Here is an 18,358-nt window from a genome sequence, read left to right as displayed (position 1 = left end):
GGGAGCTGAAATGAGTCATAGGATGGGTAAGGGGCGAAGGTCCTGGGAGGTGTAGGAAGAGAAAGTTATCAAAACGGCTCACCCTTGAGTTGCCAACGGCCACTTAGTAATCATGTGAGGTAGCAGTTTGCCGTGTATCGCTTGATCTAGCTAATGGTGGAGGCACATAAGCAGCCAGATCTCGCGAGGAAAAAGCAATGTAATACTTATGAGGAATGTATGGAAAAAGAAATCGCCATCAAGGAGGCGAAGATTTGCATTTTTGAAGGTATATCTGTCCTGATGGTGATGTAAGGATGCGAAGCATAGACCATCGATGGCAGTGTACGCAAGAGGGTGAATGTGTTGGATATGAAATGTACGAGGACAGTATGTGGTGCGAGAAGATTGATCGAATAAAAAATGCTCGGATAAGAGAAAATATGACAATAAGAATAGAATGGTTGAGAGAGCTGAAGAGATGGTATTGCAGTGGTTGGAGAGATGAGGAGATGGTGACAAAGAGGATACGAGTTTATGTATACGAATATACACGGGAATTATGATTTCAGTGCGTTGCACTTGAGAACTAGAGGATGCATCAGAGCGAATAAGGCCATTTCTTAGGATTTCCCTGACGCTACCTCGCTAACGCGAAAAACGGCGAAAGGGGAGAGTAAGCAGATTGTAGGGTCTGAGAGAGTCTGAGAAGTGTATCATTTGTTGTTGATGATGCAGCGCTGGTGACTGATTCGCGTGAGACACTGCAGAAGTTGGTGACTGAGTTTGGAAGAGTGTATGAAAGGAGGAGGTTGAGAGTAAATGTGAATAAAAGCAAGGTTATTAGGTTTAGCAGGGTTGAGGGACAGGTTGGTCTGGGTGTGAGTTTGAATGCAAGAAACTTGGAGAAAGTGAAGTGTTTTAGATACCTGGGTGTGAACCTGGCAGCGAATGGAACCATAGAAGCAGAAGTGAGTCATAGGGTGAGTTAGGAGGTCAAGGTTCAGGGAGTGCAGAAGAATGTGGGAAGAGAGAACGTTATCTAGGGCAAAAATGGGTATGTTTGAAGGTGTAGTAGTTCCAACAATATTATATGGGAGCGAGGCATAGGCTAAAGATAAGGCGAAGGGTGGATGTGTTGGAAATAAAACGTTTAAGAACAATTTGTGATGCGGTTTGTCGAGTAAGTAATGAAAGAGTCAGAGAGGTGTGGTGATAAAAAGAGTGTGTTGAAAAAACTGAAGAGGATGTGGTGAAATGGTTTGGGCATATGGAAAGAATGCGCGAGGAAAAAAGGTTGACAAAGAGGATGTATGTGTCAGAACTGGAGGGAACAATGAGAATGGGGAGACCATAGTGGAGATGGATGGAATGAAAAAGATTTTGAACGATTGGGGCCTGAACATACAGGAGGGTGAAAGGCGTGCGCGGGATTGGGTGAATTGAACGATGTGGTATACAGGGATCGACATGCTGTCAGTGGACTGAACCAGGGCATGTGAAATGTCTGGAGTAAACCATAGGAAGGTTTGTGGGGCTTGGTTGTGCGTAGGGAGCTGTGGTTTCGGTGCATTACTTAATGACAACTATAGAACGGATGTGATCGTTTGTGGCCTTTCTTAGTTTGTTCCTGGCTCTACCTCGCTAACGCGGAAAACGGTGATTAGGTATAGAAGAAAAGGATTTATTTTATTTATTTTTTGTTATTGTACTTAGTCGCTGTATCCTGCTTTAGTGAGGTAGCGCAAGGAAGCAGACGAAAGAATGACCCAACCCACCCACATACACATGTATATACATAAACGCCCACACACACACACACACACACACACACATATATATATATATATATATATATATATATATATATATATATATATATATATATATATATATATATGTTATCCCTGGGGATATGGGAGAAAGAATACTTCCCACGTATTCCCTGCGTGTCGTAGGAGGCGAGTAAAAGGGAAGGGAGCGGCGGGCTGGAAATCCTCCCCTCTCGTTTTTAATTTTCCAAAAGAACGAACAGAGGAGGGGGCCAAGTGAGGATATTGCCTCGAAGGCTCAGTCCTCTGTTCTTAATGCTCCCTCGCTAACGCGGGAAATAGCGAATAGTATGAAAAAAAAAAAAATATATATATATATATATATATATATATATATATATATATATATATATATATATATATATATATATGTGTGTGTGTGTGTGTGTGTGTGTGTGTGTGTGTGTGTGTGTGTGTGTGTTGGAAAGAATCACAATTTTGCGCGTGATCAAGTATATTCCTATGAGTCCACGGAGAAAATTAAACACGATAAGTTCCCAAGTGCACTTTCGTGTAATAATCACATCATCAGGGGAGATACAAGAGAGAAATGCAAGTCAGCTGATATACATCGAAGAGACGTAGCTAGGACGCCATTTGGTAAACACATGATTGTCAAGACAGGCAAGGAAACAAGTTTAAGTTTAGCATATACAGAAAACATACCAATGTATACTCATATATCCATTATTACTCATCTCAACATGACAGAGTTAAATTTCATCATTTTAATCTATGTTCCTGAGGGCATTACGTATTTGCAGTCCAGAGCTTATTGATGATGAGTTTGAGATGTATTGTTTGATCTGAGTTAAAGTACCCTAGATCTTTCATTGATAAATCCCTTAAGTTAGCAAAGAAACCATTTTATAGAACTGAAACCAAACCTCCCATTGACACCAAGAATCTTTTAGTTCTTCCTTTTGATAATAATATTACTTTACTTCCCATATTGCTTAAATCCTTTAATGTAGATGTTGCCTTCAGCAACAATAATACAATAAAGAATATCTTAATCAGGAACTCACCAGAGAATTCTCCTGGATGCATCTATAAATTGCCTTGTAGAAATTGTGACAAGTTTTATGTTGGGCAGACTGGTACGGATCTTTCTGTTAGACTTAAGCAACATAAATGTAGTATAAAAACAGGACAAGAATCAAAAGCCTTGTTTAAACAAAATCACGTTAAAAACTACGATCCTTGTATTGACTGGAGTAATTCCATCTCAGTTATTAGCTCGAACTCCAGTACCGCGAGAAATATCATTGAATCTTCTATTATCAAATACACAAAGAATTATAACCTTAATATTAGTGAAGGTCTATACAAATTGGGTAGCTTTATTGTTGATAAAATTTGTTAACAATTCCCCTTCTTGTCCACACAAGTTTATGATATGCTCGTTGTCTATCTTGGACAATCACGTGTTTACTAAATGGCATCCTAGCTACGTCTCTTCGTTGTATATCAGCTGACTTATATTTCTTTCTTGTATCTCCCCTAATGATGTGATTATTGTACGAAAGTGCACTTGGGAACGTATCTTGTTTATGGCGACGGGAATGGATGAAGGCAGCAAGTATGTGTATATATGTATATGACTGTGTATGTATACGTTGAAATGTATAGGTATGTATATGTGCGTGTGTGGCCGTTTATGTGTGGGTTGGGCCATTCTTTCGTCTATTTCCTTGCGCTACCTTGCGCTAAATGAATATAATAAATAATATTGATAACATTAATAATGATAATGATAATAATAATAATAATAATAATAATGATGATAATGATAATAACAATAATAATGATAATAATAATGATAATGATAATAATAATAATAATAATAATAATAATAATAATAATAGTAATAATAATGATAATGATATTGATAATAATAATAGTGATAGTAATAATAATAGCTTCCGCTTCCTCTGATGGATGAATCTAAACTACTCCAAAAAGAGGCAGTAAACTACATATGTGGTATACGTTCCTGTGAAATTTGATAATAATTGGCACTAGCCGCATTATGTAATGAAATACATGTGTACCGCACATGTGCATATCCTCATCTGATAATCAGTTTATAACGTTGGATTTTGCTACAGCTTTTTGAACAAATCATGAAATTTAATAGAATATTGTTTAACTGCTATTGGAGGATATTACGATGTACAGCTTTTGATACTCTCATGGAACAGAACCAGAGTCACTGACTCATTCCTCGGGGGTCAGTGTAGTATGTGAGAGCTAACATGATTTCCTTTTTCATGAAGAGGTCGCGTGAGTCTGTAGATACCGTACTAAAAACTGTTGTGCATATCAGTATAGACAGAGTCTTACAACAATTTGATTCCGTTTGCTGTGTATTCAACTTCTAGTCAGTAGTGTCAGTCGTCTTTACCTCAGTCCTCACTTATATAGGATGGATCACGTGTCCGATATAAACTTTTCTAGTCAGTTGATTTTGTGGACTCGAGATCCTCAGCCTTAGGTCTCGCTGACTGGAGAAAAATGGTTGCGTCGCCAGTGAAAAGTCACCTTCGGTGGGGTTGTTGTGTCAGTTCACTACCGTCGAAGAACTTCCCACTTCATTCCTAGCACAATCTTGAAGTTGCAGGAGCTCCTGGAGAAAGGGTCCTGATGTTTTATGATGATAGTATAAACCTGCGATTATCTGCTTGATTTATGAACAAAATTACACTTCTGTAGTAGTAGATACAATCTTTACTATGATGAACATTCACCATCTCGGATCCTACAGCCCAACTGGACACTCTTCACACTCTCCAAAGTATTTCATAACATTCATCTAGAGCCTTCCCTTTGAACATTGATAAATTTACCGGAACATGTATAACTGAATGATATCGAATCATCAACATCTTTTCGCTGACTTGCATTCTGTTCTTCATCTGCCTCAGGTAGATCAGGTGCCTACAGCCTCTGGGCTTGCTCATACCACATGTTTTTATGTCCAGAGCGGTGAAGTGAATAATGTCTTCCACACTATCATTATTGTTCTGTAATTATCTTACATCCTGTGCTGCAGAAGAGGATACAAGGTTTTCATAGTCTTTGCAGCCTGTAACGTCACATGCTGCACTATCTTGCATATGAATCAAGACTTGTTGACTGACATGGTCATCTACAGAACCATTTTCTCAGTATTAGTAAATATACTTTATCTGGTCATGATGAAAAACATCAGTGAAGCTTCTGTTCGGAAAGTTAACTTTATGAATTCTTTTGTGACTATTTATCCTGATTATTACTGTTTTAATGTTTAGCTACTCGTAACATCGAAAAATGATGTTCTTTATATAACACTTTATCACCTGTACAGCAATAGTCCCGTGCCACACTCACCTTTGACCTCAACATAAACAATCCATGGCAGCGGTCTCGACATTAACCAGCCTTCTTTCTACCTTTATGGCACAGTTCGGGCGTGTTCCAGAGGACCAAGTGGCCCTTATCAACCGCATGTACTCCTGGCCTCACAAAATCCAGGAGGACTTCAGGCTAGCGGAGGCGCGTCTCTCACACAAGCGCGACCTGAAAGAGACAGCGCTCAAGGCTCGCGTCGCCAACTTCGAGAAGACGTGAGTGCCTTTCTTCTGAAGTTGTTGGGCATTTGTACTGATGCATAACTGTGACTCTAACTAACGAGTCTTTATTATACCATCTCTTTTGTTCACTCCGAGTCTTTCAGTCTATTTTACTGAGAATAGGCTGTATCATACATATCACACAAACAAAGGGACACACGCACAATTGAATTCTCTTTCTTTACCTCTTCTCCCTCTCTTGTTCGTCGTAACTCTCGACACTGTTCCTAGGCTGCAGGTGTACCACAAGGAGCTGGAGGACCTACGAGGCCGGGACAATTTTATCATGAAGGAGATTCGCGTGGACACCATGAAGAGGAACGTCGAGATGCTGGACCGCCTGAGTTCTCAGTTCCAGGACGCCAAAGCAGAGCTGCAGGTGGGTCGTACCTGAAGTGTGTTCTCTGTGGTGGTTGATAATCAGGTAGAATGAGTCTTTGCGTCTTGTGCATGTTTCAGCTGAAGTGATTTGGTCGCAGGTAGTTTGTGTGACAGTCTGAATGAGTTTATGTCAGGTCGCTCGTGTTTTAGATGGAATCATATGTGAAGAGGAATGAGTTTATTTCTATAGCTATTTTCGTGTCATTGATGGCTTGTGTGTCAAGTGCGTTGTATATCACTTCAGATGTGTATGAGGTGGATTGTGTATCAAGCGACACGTGCTTTGTGAGTCTGTGAATTGTCTAGTGTAAGTGTGTCTCAGGCGTGGTGTATCTCAGGTGTATCATGTCTTGGATGGAGAGTATGTTAAGTGGTTCACGGCTCAGGTTGGTTTTATCTACAGGACGCCTAAGGTCAGTTACTGCGTCTCAAATGGGCTGTTTTTCAGGTGGATTTTGACTCGTGAGTCACGTTTGTGGAGGCTGTGTTCTAGATGGGTTGTTGATATCATACTTTCCTTCGATTTGTTTTCCAATTTGCTTGTGTTTATCTTCTTGACATGCATGCTCTCAGGTGTGCTTAATCGGAGCTAGGTTGTGTCATAGGTGGGTGGCGTCTCATGTGTGTTAGGTGTCTGGTGGGTTGCGACACAAGTGGCTCTGTCTAAAGATTTTATGTTGAGTCTCTGGTGGGTTGTGGTTCAAGTGAATTGTATGTTTGCAGGAGTTGTCTCAAAAGTGGTGTTGAAAAGGTGGTGCTGTGAGTGAGTGGAGATTGAGAGGGTGGTGGTATTCCCAAAGCATCATACTAGGGAGAAACGATGTGGTTTCAAGAGTGGCAGAGGATGTGTGGATCAGGTGTTTACTATGATAATTGTGTGAGAGAAATACTTAGAGAACTAGAAGGATTTGTATGTAGCTTTTTTGGATTTGGTGGATGCATATAATTGGGATGACACAGATGCTATGTGAAAGGTGTTTCGATTATATGGTATGGGAGGAAACCTGTTAGAAGCAATGAGAGATTTTATCAAGAGAGTATGGCGTGTGTCCAAGTAGGGGAAGTGGGTGGGGATGATGGTTCCAGACGAAGGTGAGTCTGAGGCATGGGTGTGTTATGCCACTATGGCTGTTCAGTCAGTGTATGAATGGGGTGGTAAGGGAGGTGAATACGAGTATTTTAGGGAAAGGGTGGGTCTGCAGTCAGGCAGGGGTGGGGAAGCGTGGAAAGTGAGTCAGTTACTGTTTGCAGATGACACGGTTCTGGTGGAAAGTTCAAGTGAGAAACTGCTGAAAAGGGTTTCTGAGTTTGGGAGAATAACTGAAAGGAGAAAGTTGAGAGTAAATAAGAATAAGGATAAGGTTATTTGGGCTAGCAATGGAGAGAGACAGGTTAGTTGGAGTGTGAGTGTGAGTGGAGAACACTTGAAGGAAGAGAAATATTTCAGGTACCTTGGAGTGGAAATGTCATCGAATGGAACCATTCATAGGCTGGATAAGGGGGCGAAGTTCCCAGGAGCATTGAGGAATATTGAGGACGAAGATGGATATTTTTAATTGTATAGTAGTCTCGACGGTGTTATACGGATACGAAGCATCGACTATAGATAAGAATGTACGGGAGAGGGTGAATGTGTTGGAGAAATTGTTTGAGAAAAATGAGTGGTTGATCGAAAAGTATTCCCATGAACTGCAGAGGAAAGCAGTGGTCAATCTTTCAGTGGAGGATGGGCTTGAAAAGTTTCTTGAACAAGACTTTTTCTGTTTTAAGCTCATTATTGAACGTAGCTCAATATATATTTTTTCATACCTTGCAAAACACCATTTCTTGTGGCTTTTTGAGCCGCTGGAAGACTGTGACCACCAAAGTGTACATGGTATACAAGGACAGGAGTAATTCTAGGACAGTGTATTAGGTTGTTCGCTGAACTCACTGTATGACTGTGTAAAATGACCATACGAGTTACAAAGCACCAGACTCTCGGGTTCCATCGAGCGGTATGACGCAGAACACCTGTGCTTCGTGTGGCTCATATGGTTAGATCACACCTGCCCAGACTCCAAGTGCCCTGATGAATATCTTGTTGATTGCCTTTTTTTTTAAACAGATTAGTTAAAACTTGCATGGCGAACAGTAGCGAAAGTGATCACCTGTTTATTACACACTTTTGTATTTGTTACCTTATACAGAAATGAGTTTTTATAAAGTAAAAACTTCTGCATATCGCTAATGCTAAGAACTTGAATTTGTCCCTAGGCATTTTCACAGCTCATCATAGCATTAACCTAATCATTAAGAGAGAATTGACAAAACACGAAAACAAAACACACCCAGCTACCATGGTCAACCCCTGCCACGTTCCCCCCCTAATCACTCTATTACAATGGTTACGGCCAGACAAAGCAGACAGTGCTCGGTCTGTGAGGATTGGTGTTGGACGGCGGAAATTTTGTGTGATGTTGGGATTTGAATAACTTTGTTAGGCACTGGTACGTGATGAGGTGGATTGTCTCCGCGAAACATGTTATGCTACATGTATAGAAAAATTACGTTAAATAAAATTGTATGAACTCCCTCTGAAATGCGATTTCACCTTCATACCTGTCTTCACACACACACACACACACACACACACACACACACACACACACACACACACACACATATATATTTCTTTTTCTTTCAAACTATTCGCCATTTCCCGCGTTAGCGAGGTAGCGTTAAGAACAGAGAACTGGGCCTTTGAGGGAATATCCTCACCTGGCCCCCTTCTCTGTTCCTTCTTTTGGAAAATTAAAAAAAAATATTGAGAGGGGAGGATTTCCAGCCCCCCGCTCCCTCCCCTTTTAGTCGCCTTCTACGACACGCAGGGAATACGTGGGAGGTATTCTTTCTCCCCTATCCCCAGGGATAACATATATATATATATATATATATGTAAAGTGTGTGGAAGAAGAAAGTTAAGAGTAAATGTGAATAAGAGCAAGGTTATTAGGTACAGTAGGGTTGAGGGTCAAGTCAATTGGGAGGTGAGTTTGAATGGAGAAAAACTGGAGGAAGTGAAGTGTTTTAGATATCTGGGAGTGGATCTGGCAGCGGATGGAACCATGGAAGCGGAAGTGGATCATAGGGTGGGGGAGGGGGCGAAAATTCTGGGGGCCTTGAAGAATGTGTGGAAGTCGAGAACATTATCTCGGATAGCAAAAATGGGTATGTTTGAAGGAATAGTGGTTCCAACAATGTTGTATGGTTGCGAGGCGTGGGCTATGGATAGAGTTGTGCGCAGGAGGATGGATGTGCTGGAAATGAGATGTTTGAGGACAATGTGTGGTGTGAGGTGGTTTGATCGAGTGAGTAACCTAAGGGTAAGAGAGATGTGTGGAAATAAAAAGAGCGTGGTTGAGAGAGCAGAAGAGGGTGTTTTGAAGTGGTTTGGGCACATGGAGAGAATGAGTGAGGAAAGATTGACCAAGAGGATATATGTGTCGGAGGTGGAGGGAACGAGGAGAAGAGGGAGACCAAATTGGAGGTGGAAAGATGGAGTGAAAAAGATTTTGTGTGATCGGGGCCTGAACATGCAGGAGGGTGAAAGGAGGGCAAGGAATAGAGTGAATTGGAGCGATGTGGTTTACCGGGGTTGACGTGCTGTCAGTGGATTGAATCAAGGCATGTGAAGCGTCTGGGGTAAACCATGGAAAGCTGTGTAGGTATGTATATTTGCGTGTGTGGACGTATGTATATACATGTGTATGGGGGTGGGTTGGGCCATTTCTTTCGTCTGTTTCCTTGCGCTACCTCGCAAACGCGGGAGACAGCGACAAAGTATAATAATAATATAATAATAATAATAATATATATATATATATATATATATATATATATATATATATATATATATATATATATATATATATATATATATATATATATATATATATTGGAAAGGATCACAATTTTGCGCGTGATCAAGTATATTCCTATGAGTCCACGGGGAAAATGAAACACAATAAGTTCCCAAGTGCACTTTCGTGTAATAGTCACATCATCAGGGGACATACAAGAGAGAAATATAACATGTTTGCCAGATGGCGTCCTTGCTATGTCTCTTTGTTGTATATCAACTGACTTATATTTCTCTCTTGTGTCTCCCCTGATGATATGATTATTACACGAAAGTGCACTTGGGAACTTAGCGTGTTTCATTTTCCCCGTGGACTCATAGGAATATATATATACTTATTCATTATACTTATTCGCTGTCTCCCGCGTTAGCGAGGTAGCGCAAGGAAACAGACGAAAGAATGGCCCAACCCACCCACTGACACATGTATACAGATAAACGCCCACACACGCACATATACGTACCTATATACGTACATATACATACAAAGACATATACATATATGCACGTGTACACATCCACACTTGCTGCCTTCATCCATCTAGTCGCCACACCGCCACACATGAAATGGCACCTCTCTCTCTCTCTCTCTCTCTCTCTCTCTCTCTCTCTCTCTCTCTCTCTCTCTCTCTCTCTCTCCTCTTCCTCCTCATCCTCCTCCCCCCACACCCGCGCGCGCGCGCGCGCGAGGTAGCGCTAGGAAAAGACAACAAAGGCCACATTCGTTCACAATCAGTCTCTAGCTGTCATGTGTAATGCACCGAGACCACAGCTTCCTTTCCACATCCACTCTCCACAAAACTTACCATGGTTTACCCCAGACGCTTCACATGCCCTGATTCAATCCATTGACAGCACGTCGACCCCGGTATACCACATCGTTCCAATTCACTCTATTCATTGCACGCCTTTCACTCTCCTGTATGTTCAGGCCCCGATGGCTCAAAATCTTTTTCACTCCATCCTTCCACCTCCAGTTTAGTCTCCCTCTTCTCCTCGTTCCCTCCACCTTTGACACATATATCCTCTTTGTCAATCTTTCCTCACTCATTCTCTTCATATGACCAAACCATCTCAAAACACCCTCTTCTGCTCTCTCAACCACACTCGTTTTATTACCACACATCTCTCTTACCCTTTCATTACTTACTCGATCAAACCACCTCACACCACATATTGTCCTCTAACATCTCATTTCCAAGACATCCACCCTCCTCCGCACAACCCTATCTATAGCCCAAAGCTCGCAACCATATAACATTGTTGGAACCACTATTCTTTCAAACATACCCATTTTTGCTCTTCCAGATAACGTTCTCGCCTTCCACAAATTCTTCAACGCTCCTAGTACCTTCGCCCCCTCCCCACCCTGTGACTCACTTCCGCTTTCATGGTTACATCAGCTGCTAAATCCACTCCCAGATATCTAAAACACTTCACTTCCTCCAGTTTTTCTCCATTCATACTTACCTCCCAATTAACTTGTCCCTCAACCCTACTGAACCTAATAACTTTGCTCTTTCTTTTTTTACACACTTTACCAAACAGTCACCAAATTCTGCAGTTTCTGACCCAAATCAGCCACCAGTGCTGTATCATCAGCGAACAACAACTGACTTGCTTCCCAACCCCTCTCATCCACAACAGACTGCATACTTGCCCCTCTCTCCAAAACTCTTGCATTCACCTTCCTAACAACCCCATCCATAAACAAATTAAACAGCCAAGGAGACATCACGCACCCCTGCCGCAAACCGACATTCACTGGGAAGCAATCACTTTCCTCTCTTCCTACACGTACACATGCCTTACATCCTTGATAAAAACTTTTCACTGCTTCTAGCAACTTGCCTCCCACACCATTTGCTCTTAATACCTTCCTAATACCTTCCACAGAGCATCTCCATCAACTCTATCATATGCCTTCTCCAGATCCATAAATGCTACATACAAATCCATCTGTTTTTCTACGTATTTCTCATATACATTTTTCAGAGCAAACACCTGATCCGCACATCCTCTACTACTGAAACCACACTGCTCTTCTCCAATCTGGTGCTCTGTACATGCCTTTACCCTCCCATATAATTTCCCAGGAATACTCAACAAACTTACACCTCTGTAATTTGAACGCTCGCCTTTATCCCCTTTGCCTTTATACAGTGTCACTATGCATGCCTTCCGCATATATATATATATATATTTTTTTTTTTTTTTTTTTTTTTTTTTTTTTATACTTTGTCGCTGTCTCCCGCGTTTGCGAGGTAGCGCAAGGAAACAGACGAAAGAAATGGCCCAACCCCCCCCCCCCATACACATGTACATACACACGTCCACACACGCAAATATACATACCTACACAGCTTTCCATGGTTTACCCCAGACGCTTCACATGCCTTGATTCAATCCACTGACAGCACGTCAACCCCTGTATACCACATGACTCCAATTCACTCTATTCCTTGCCCTCCTTTCACCCTCCTGCATGTTCAGGCCCCGATCACACAAAATCTTTTTCACTCCATCTTTCCACCTCCAATTTGGTCTCCCTCTTCTCCTCGTTCCCTCCACCTCCGACACATATATCCTCTTGGTCAATCTCTCCTCACTCATTCTCTCCATGTGCCCAAACCATTTCAAAACACCCTCTTCTGCTCTCTCAACCACGCTCTTTTTATTTCCACACATCTCTCTTACCCTTACGTTACTTACTCGATCAAACCACCTCACACCACACATTGTCCTCAAACATCTCATTTCCAGCACATCCATCCTCCTGCGCACATCTCTATCCATAGCCCACGCCTCGCAACCATACAACATTGTTGGAACCACTATTCCCTCAAACATACCCATTTTTGCTTTCCGAGATAATGTTCTCGACTTCCACACATTTTTCAAGGCTCCCAAAATTTTCGCCCTTCCATGGTTCCATCCGCTGACAGATCCACTCCCAGATATCTAAAACACTTCACTTCCTCCAGTTTTTCTCCATTCAAACTCACCTCCCAATTGACTTGACCCTCACCCCTACTGTACCTAATAACCTTGCTCTTATTCACATTTACTCTCAACTTTCTTCTTCCACACACTTTACCAAACTCAGTCACCAGCTTCTGCAGTTTCTCACATGAATCAGCCACCAGCGCTGTATCATCAGCGAACAACAACTGACTCACTTCCCAAGCTCTCTCATCCCCAACAGACTTCATACTTGCCCCTCTTTCCAGGACTCTTGCATTTACCTCCCTTACAACCCCATCCATAAACAAATTAAACATATATATATATATATATATATATATATATATATATATATATATATATATATATATATATATATATATATATATATATATATATATATATATATATATATGAAAGATATTCATGCTTGCATATATACATAGAATAGAAAAGCAGAAACGGGTAATTAGGCGAAACAATGTGATTCATTCAAGTTTTGACACTGGAGAGAGGTAACTTTAGAATGTGGTCAATGAACGAACGCACGAGGGAAGTAGCACAAGCATGTCTTGAGCGGCAAAATATTAAGTAACAACTTATGGAGTGCCGGAGGAACGAAGAAGCTCACTTAGAATATTTCAAGGTGAAAACAGTCGAAGATCGCTGATGCACACGAGGGTAAAGTAGATTAACCAACTAAGGAAGCCAGTTTCGTGGAAATCTCTAGAGACTTACAAAAGAGTTGAACGGACAAAATCTGAATAAATAGGAATATACGACTGCATCTTTCTAAAGATAAAATGAATAGAAGAAATCTCAGACAAGGAAAGAAAGGAAGGAATTGGCCAGTGTAACTGAGCTGAATGGCTTTTTTTATGTGACACAACTTTATGAATACTTTTATAAGGCCATTTGCCATGCATTCATATTGCAATGAGTGATCAAACTTTCTTCTGTACAGGCAATCAACGAGGAGCAGAGTCTCTTGAGCTGGGAAATGACCAAGTTCCCTCTGCTGCAGTCCATGATCGCCCTCAAGGAGCCGTACGACAAGTTGTGGCACACCACATACGACTTCCATCAGAAGTACGAGAGGTGGTACAACGGTAAGACTGCCAGTGTCACAGTGTTACCGTTATCTGTTGCGTGGCGTCAACAGCCCTCTTTTGATTTTGCCTTGTCCTTCCTCGTCTTCTTCCTCCTTCTCCCGCTATATTCGTAATGTTGCCCCATCGTCACTTATTCTTCTGTATCTTTCCCCCTATTACCATCTGCCATCTCATTTGTCTTCTTTTTCATCGTGCCTCTCCTCAACCAGGCTCTTCCTCACATTAGAAATACCTGGTATTTCTTTCCCAGCCGTATAGTGCCTCCACCTCGTCTTGTCTCATCTTATGTAATCACTATCTTGTCCATCCATCATATTGCTTCCTGATGCACTTTCTTGCGGTCATGCCCCTCCTTTGCCTACTCACCTTTCAGCCTCCTCTTCCTTTGCACCTTCCTGGCTTTGCCTCTTCACTTGGCTCTCTACTCACCTTAGCCCTCTCCCCTCACCTCCTTTTTGTTCTCTTCTTTATTTACGGTTGTCTAAAGTTGTTCTATATTCGCCAGACCTCTTTCCTCACTTGCGCTCTCCTTTTCTTTCCTCCTCCTCACCTTTCTCCTTCTTCCTTTTGCCTCTCTTCACGATACCCGTTTCCTTGCTGTCTTCCTCACTTTTTCTTCCTGAACATGTCCCTGGGTTTACCTGATCCTCCCCTCATCTGCTATCACTTACTTCTGTGCACAATTGTTTCCCCTTCATCTTGCCTCCTCCCCTTTTCAACATATTTCTCTCTTCTTACATGCCTTCTCTTCATTTGTCTTTGTCCCCTTTCAATTGCCATGCTTAACCTGACCTAACTCTTCTTGCTTAATCATCATGTTTATCATCAACTTGTTGCGTTCTGCTACGCTTCCTGTGTCTTGTCCCCTCCAACCCTGCCTCTTCCTCATTTACCTCTTTTTCTTGCCCTTCCTTCACCCGCCTCTCCTTACATCACCTTTTCACCTATACCCTCTTCACTTTGTCTCTCCTCTCGTGTTGGCCTCCTTATTCATGCTTTTGTTTCTTGCTCTCTTCCTCTCCTGAGCTACGTACACTTTTTTTTTCTTCCCCTACCGTCTAATCTCTCTTCTGATCCTCCTTATGTACTTCTATTGTCTGTTTCTCTACTTTGCTTGCCTCCTAGACTTAATTTCCTCCACCTTGCCCTCTCTTCACCCTCACCTTCACCTAACCATGCTCCCTCATCTTTCCCACCCTCCTTCGCATTCTTCCATATCTTTTGAGACTAACCTCCTCACTTTGTTCTCTTCATCTTGCGTTGCCCCTTACCTTATCCTTTTGTTTTTGCTTTGCCCCTCCTTAACCTTGGTCCCTTCTCTCTTTGTTCTCTTCTCTGTTTTATCTCTCCTCACCATACTCCTCTCTTTCCCCTGTTCTTCTCCTTTTATCTTATACTTCTCCCACGTTCCTTCTCTTCCAGTCTTCTTGCCCCCTAATCACTCTACTACCTCCTTTTCTTGCAACACCTCTTCCCATCTGATCTCGCCCCTTCCCACACTGTGCCCTTCTTGTCATCCTGGCCTTCTCGTCAAATGCTGCCTCCCTTCCCACGTCAACCTGACGTCATCAGTTCCCTTAACTATCCCCACAGGTCCCTTCGCTGGGCTGGACGCCGAGGCTATAAGTGATGAGGTGGAAGCTATGTGGAAGACCATGTACAAGTTAACCAAGACATTCATGGACCAGGTGGGTGGATGATGTCGGGAGAGAGGGTTTAGGGGAGGATTGTGGATGAGAGCTGGGAAGAGGATTAGAGGGAGAGTAGGAGAGACCGTGTGAGGGAGAGATAGGGAAGGAAGAGGAAGGAAATGAATAGGAAAAACGAAGTAAAGCAAGTATCTATATGTCTAGCAAAAGAATGTTGCAGATCACCCTGAGAGAACATTAAGTTTATATAAATGAAAAGATAGAGGAGCACGGATGAAAAAGGTGAAAATAGATAGATCTATAGATACAGAGAGCGATGAAGATAAAAAGAAAGAAGGAAAGAAATGGGGCATGTAAGAGAGAGAGAGGAAAGAGGCTGTATAACATGGGGGAAAGAAGTACTGATACATCAGCATGTAATGTTTATGTTCTTCAATTTTTCGTTGGTTCATTAGTTTCATTGTAGGATTATACTATTTAATTTTTGTTAGTTCATAAGCTTTATTATAGATAACGTAATCATAAGAATCATCCATCTGGTTCACTGATCACGTGCATGTGTGGTATGCAGGTGGGATCGCGACGTGTTGCCGAGTACGTGAAGGAGCGCATCGAGAAGTTCCGGCTGCACGTGCCCGTCCTCCAGTGCATCTGTAACCCCGGCCTCCGGGAGAGGCATTGGAACCAGGTGAACTCCTAGGGCCAGAACCTACTGTACATAGTAGTATTAGTAGGGCCAAGACCTATTATGTTATATGGTGTCCTAGGGAAAGGATGCATCATACCTAGTCTTAGCGCTACGACGTACTGTAGGTAATCCTAGGTAGGACCAAGACGTATTATATGTAGTCATAGAGCTAGGATGTACAGTGTGTAGTCCTAGCGCCAGGACCTACTGTACGTAGTCCTAGGGCCAGGACGAATTGTACACAGTCTTAGGACCTGGACGTAAAGAAAGTAGTCCTAGGACCAAGAGCTACTGAAAGTAGTTTTGGAGCCAGGAGTTACTGTACGTAGTCCTAGCGCTAGGACGTAGTGTACGGACGGCTTACCACGAGCCACGTTTAAGACAGGTGTACCACAGACTGCTAACTGGACAGGTGTGTACCAAAGAGTATTAACTGGACACTATATGTAAGACGGGTGTACCACAGGTGTGCCACAGACACATCTGTACCATAGACCACTAACCGGGAACTGCTGTGTAGATGGGTGTACGAGACCACTCGCTTGGACCTGCACACGAGATAGGTGCACAACAGACCAGTGGATGAATCCGCATATATATGTGTGCTGTCTGGACGTAATGATACAGACAAACCAGTACATCCAACACTACAGGAATACACACGACGGTTTCAGTATAATACCAGCGTGATGTGTGTTGTTCCTGCAGCTGGGCGAGTACCTGGGGGCTGAGCTGAACCTGTCGCCGGACACCTCCCTGGCTGACATGATTGAGGCTGGCTTGCCCTCCGTCCAGCGCAAGCTAGAGGAGATCAGCCACGCCGCTTCCAAGGAGTTCAGCCTGGAGAAAGCTCTAGAGAAGATGAAGGGAGAGTGGGCCAGCGTGGTGTTCGAGTTCAAACCATGGAGGTCAGCAATCCTCTTGTACACTCGGGGTTTTGTCATGTTATGAGTAACTGTATAACTCTTAAAAGTCCAGTTTTCCCAAGGTCTCACTTTGGGAGATGTTAATGAAAGCCTCTCATAAACCTAATATATGCTTTTTACATACATTTTTGTGTTGTTTGTACTGCAGTTCATTGTACTTGTAATAACATATATTCATTATGTCCATAATGTCAGACTGTTTTACACATATTATGAATGGGAATTTCATATATTTGACATTATTAAAATCCTGTAGAAATATAAACCAACACCTTCACAGCATTCCTTTCCTTTCCTATCCATGTGATGGACACTGAGCAGTGTCATCAGTGATGGTGTGTGGCAGTAAAGTTTTATCTAATTTCTCAATATACCAGAGAAACTGGAGTGTCTATCCTGGCTGCTGTGGACGACATCCAGGTGTTGCTGGATGAACACACACAGAAGGTGCAGACGATGCGAGGCTCGCCCTACGTGAAGCCCTTCGAGGCCGAGATCCGCACCTGGGAGGAAAAGTTGCTCTCAATGCAAGACATTCTGGACGCCTGGATCAAGGTTGGCAGGGGAGGGGTTCTTTGCTGCCTCATGTCAAGTATCATTTCTTGATGGTCACTTTTTATGCCAAGCTCTTATGTGCATATATATATATATATATATATATATATATATATATCATAGAACATACAAACCTCCAACAGCCGGTTAGCATGCCTGCCTCTTGCACAGGGGTCCCGGGTTCGATCCTGGCTGTTGGAGGTTTGTATGTTCTATGAAGGTGCGCGCTCATATGCACTTTATTCGTATTCGTATGTATATATATATATATATATATATATATATATATATATATATAATATATATATATATATATATATATATATATATATATAAGCTGTGGTTTCGGTGTATTACACATGACAGCTAGAGACTGTGAACGAATGTGGCCTTTTGTTGTCTTTTCCTAGCGCTACCTCGCGCGCGCACGGGGGGAGGGGGGTGCCATTTTCATGTGTGGCGAGGTGGCGGCTGGAATGGATGAAGGCAGCAAGTATGGATGTGTACCTGTGTATACATGTGTATGTCTGTGTATGTATATGTATGTATACGGTGAAATGTATAGGTATATGTGCGTGTGTGGGCGTTTATGTATATACATGTGTATGTTAGTGGTTTGGGCCACTCTTTCGTCTGTTTCCTTGCGCTACCTCGCTAACACGGGAAGCAACGACTAAGTATGATATGATGATAATGATAATAATAATAATCATATATATATAATACGTCTATTTGTTTCATCACCAACATGGCATGG

The 18,358-nt window shown here is 42.2% G+C and overlaps 1 protein-coding gene across 1 annotated transcript in view; it reads left to right on the top strand.

Moving 5' to 3' along the window:
- Positions 1-5,663: 5,663 nt before the first annotated feature.
- The window catches only part of LOC139760503 (dynein axonemal heavy chain 3-like), a 90,276-nt gene continuing 77,581 nt past the window's right edge, over positions 5,664-18,358 (top strand). The window contains 6 exon segments of the mRNA XM_071683788.1: positions 5,664-5,804; positions 13,636-13,780; positions 15,377-15,471; positions 16,004-16,120; positions 16,829-17,028; positions 17,424-17,601. Of these exon segments, the coding sequence (XP_071539889.1) occupies positions 5,712-5,804; positions 13,636-13,780; positions 15,377-15,471; positions 16,004-16,120; positions 16,829-17,028; positions 17,424-17,601 (828 nt within the window). The 5' untranslated portion in view covers positions 5,664-5,711.

Source organism: Panulirus ornatus, chromosome 37 (genome assembly GCF_036320965.1).
Source record: "Panulirus ornatus isolate Po-2019 chromosome 37, ASM3632096v1, whole genome shotgun sequence".
NCBI lineage: Eukaryota > Metazoa > Arthropoda > Malacostraca > Decapoda > Palinuridae > Panulirus > Panulirus ornatus.
Note: the sequence above shows the minus strand (reverse complement) of the source record. Positions and strands in the feature narration are given on the sequence as shown.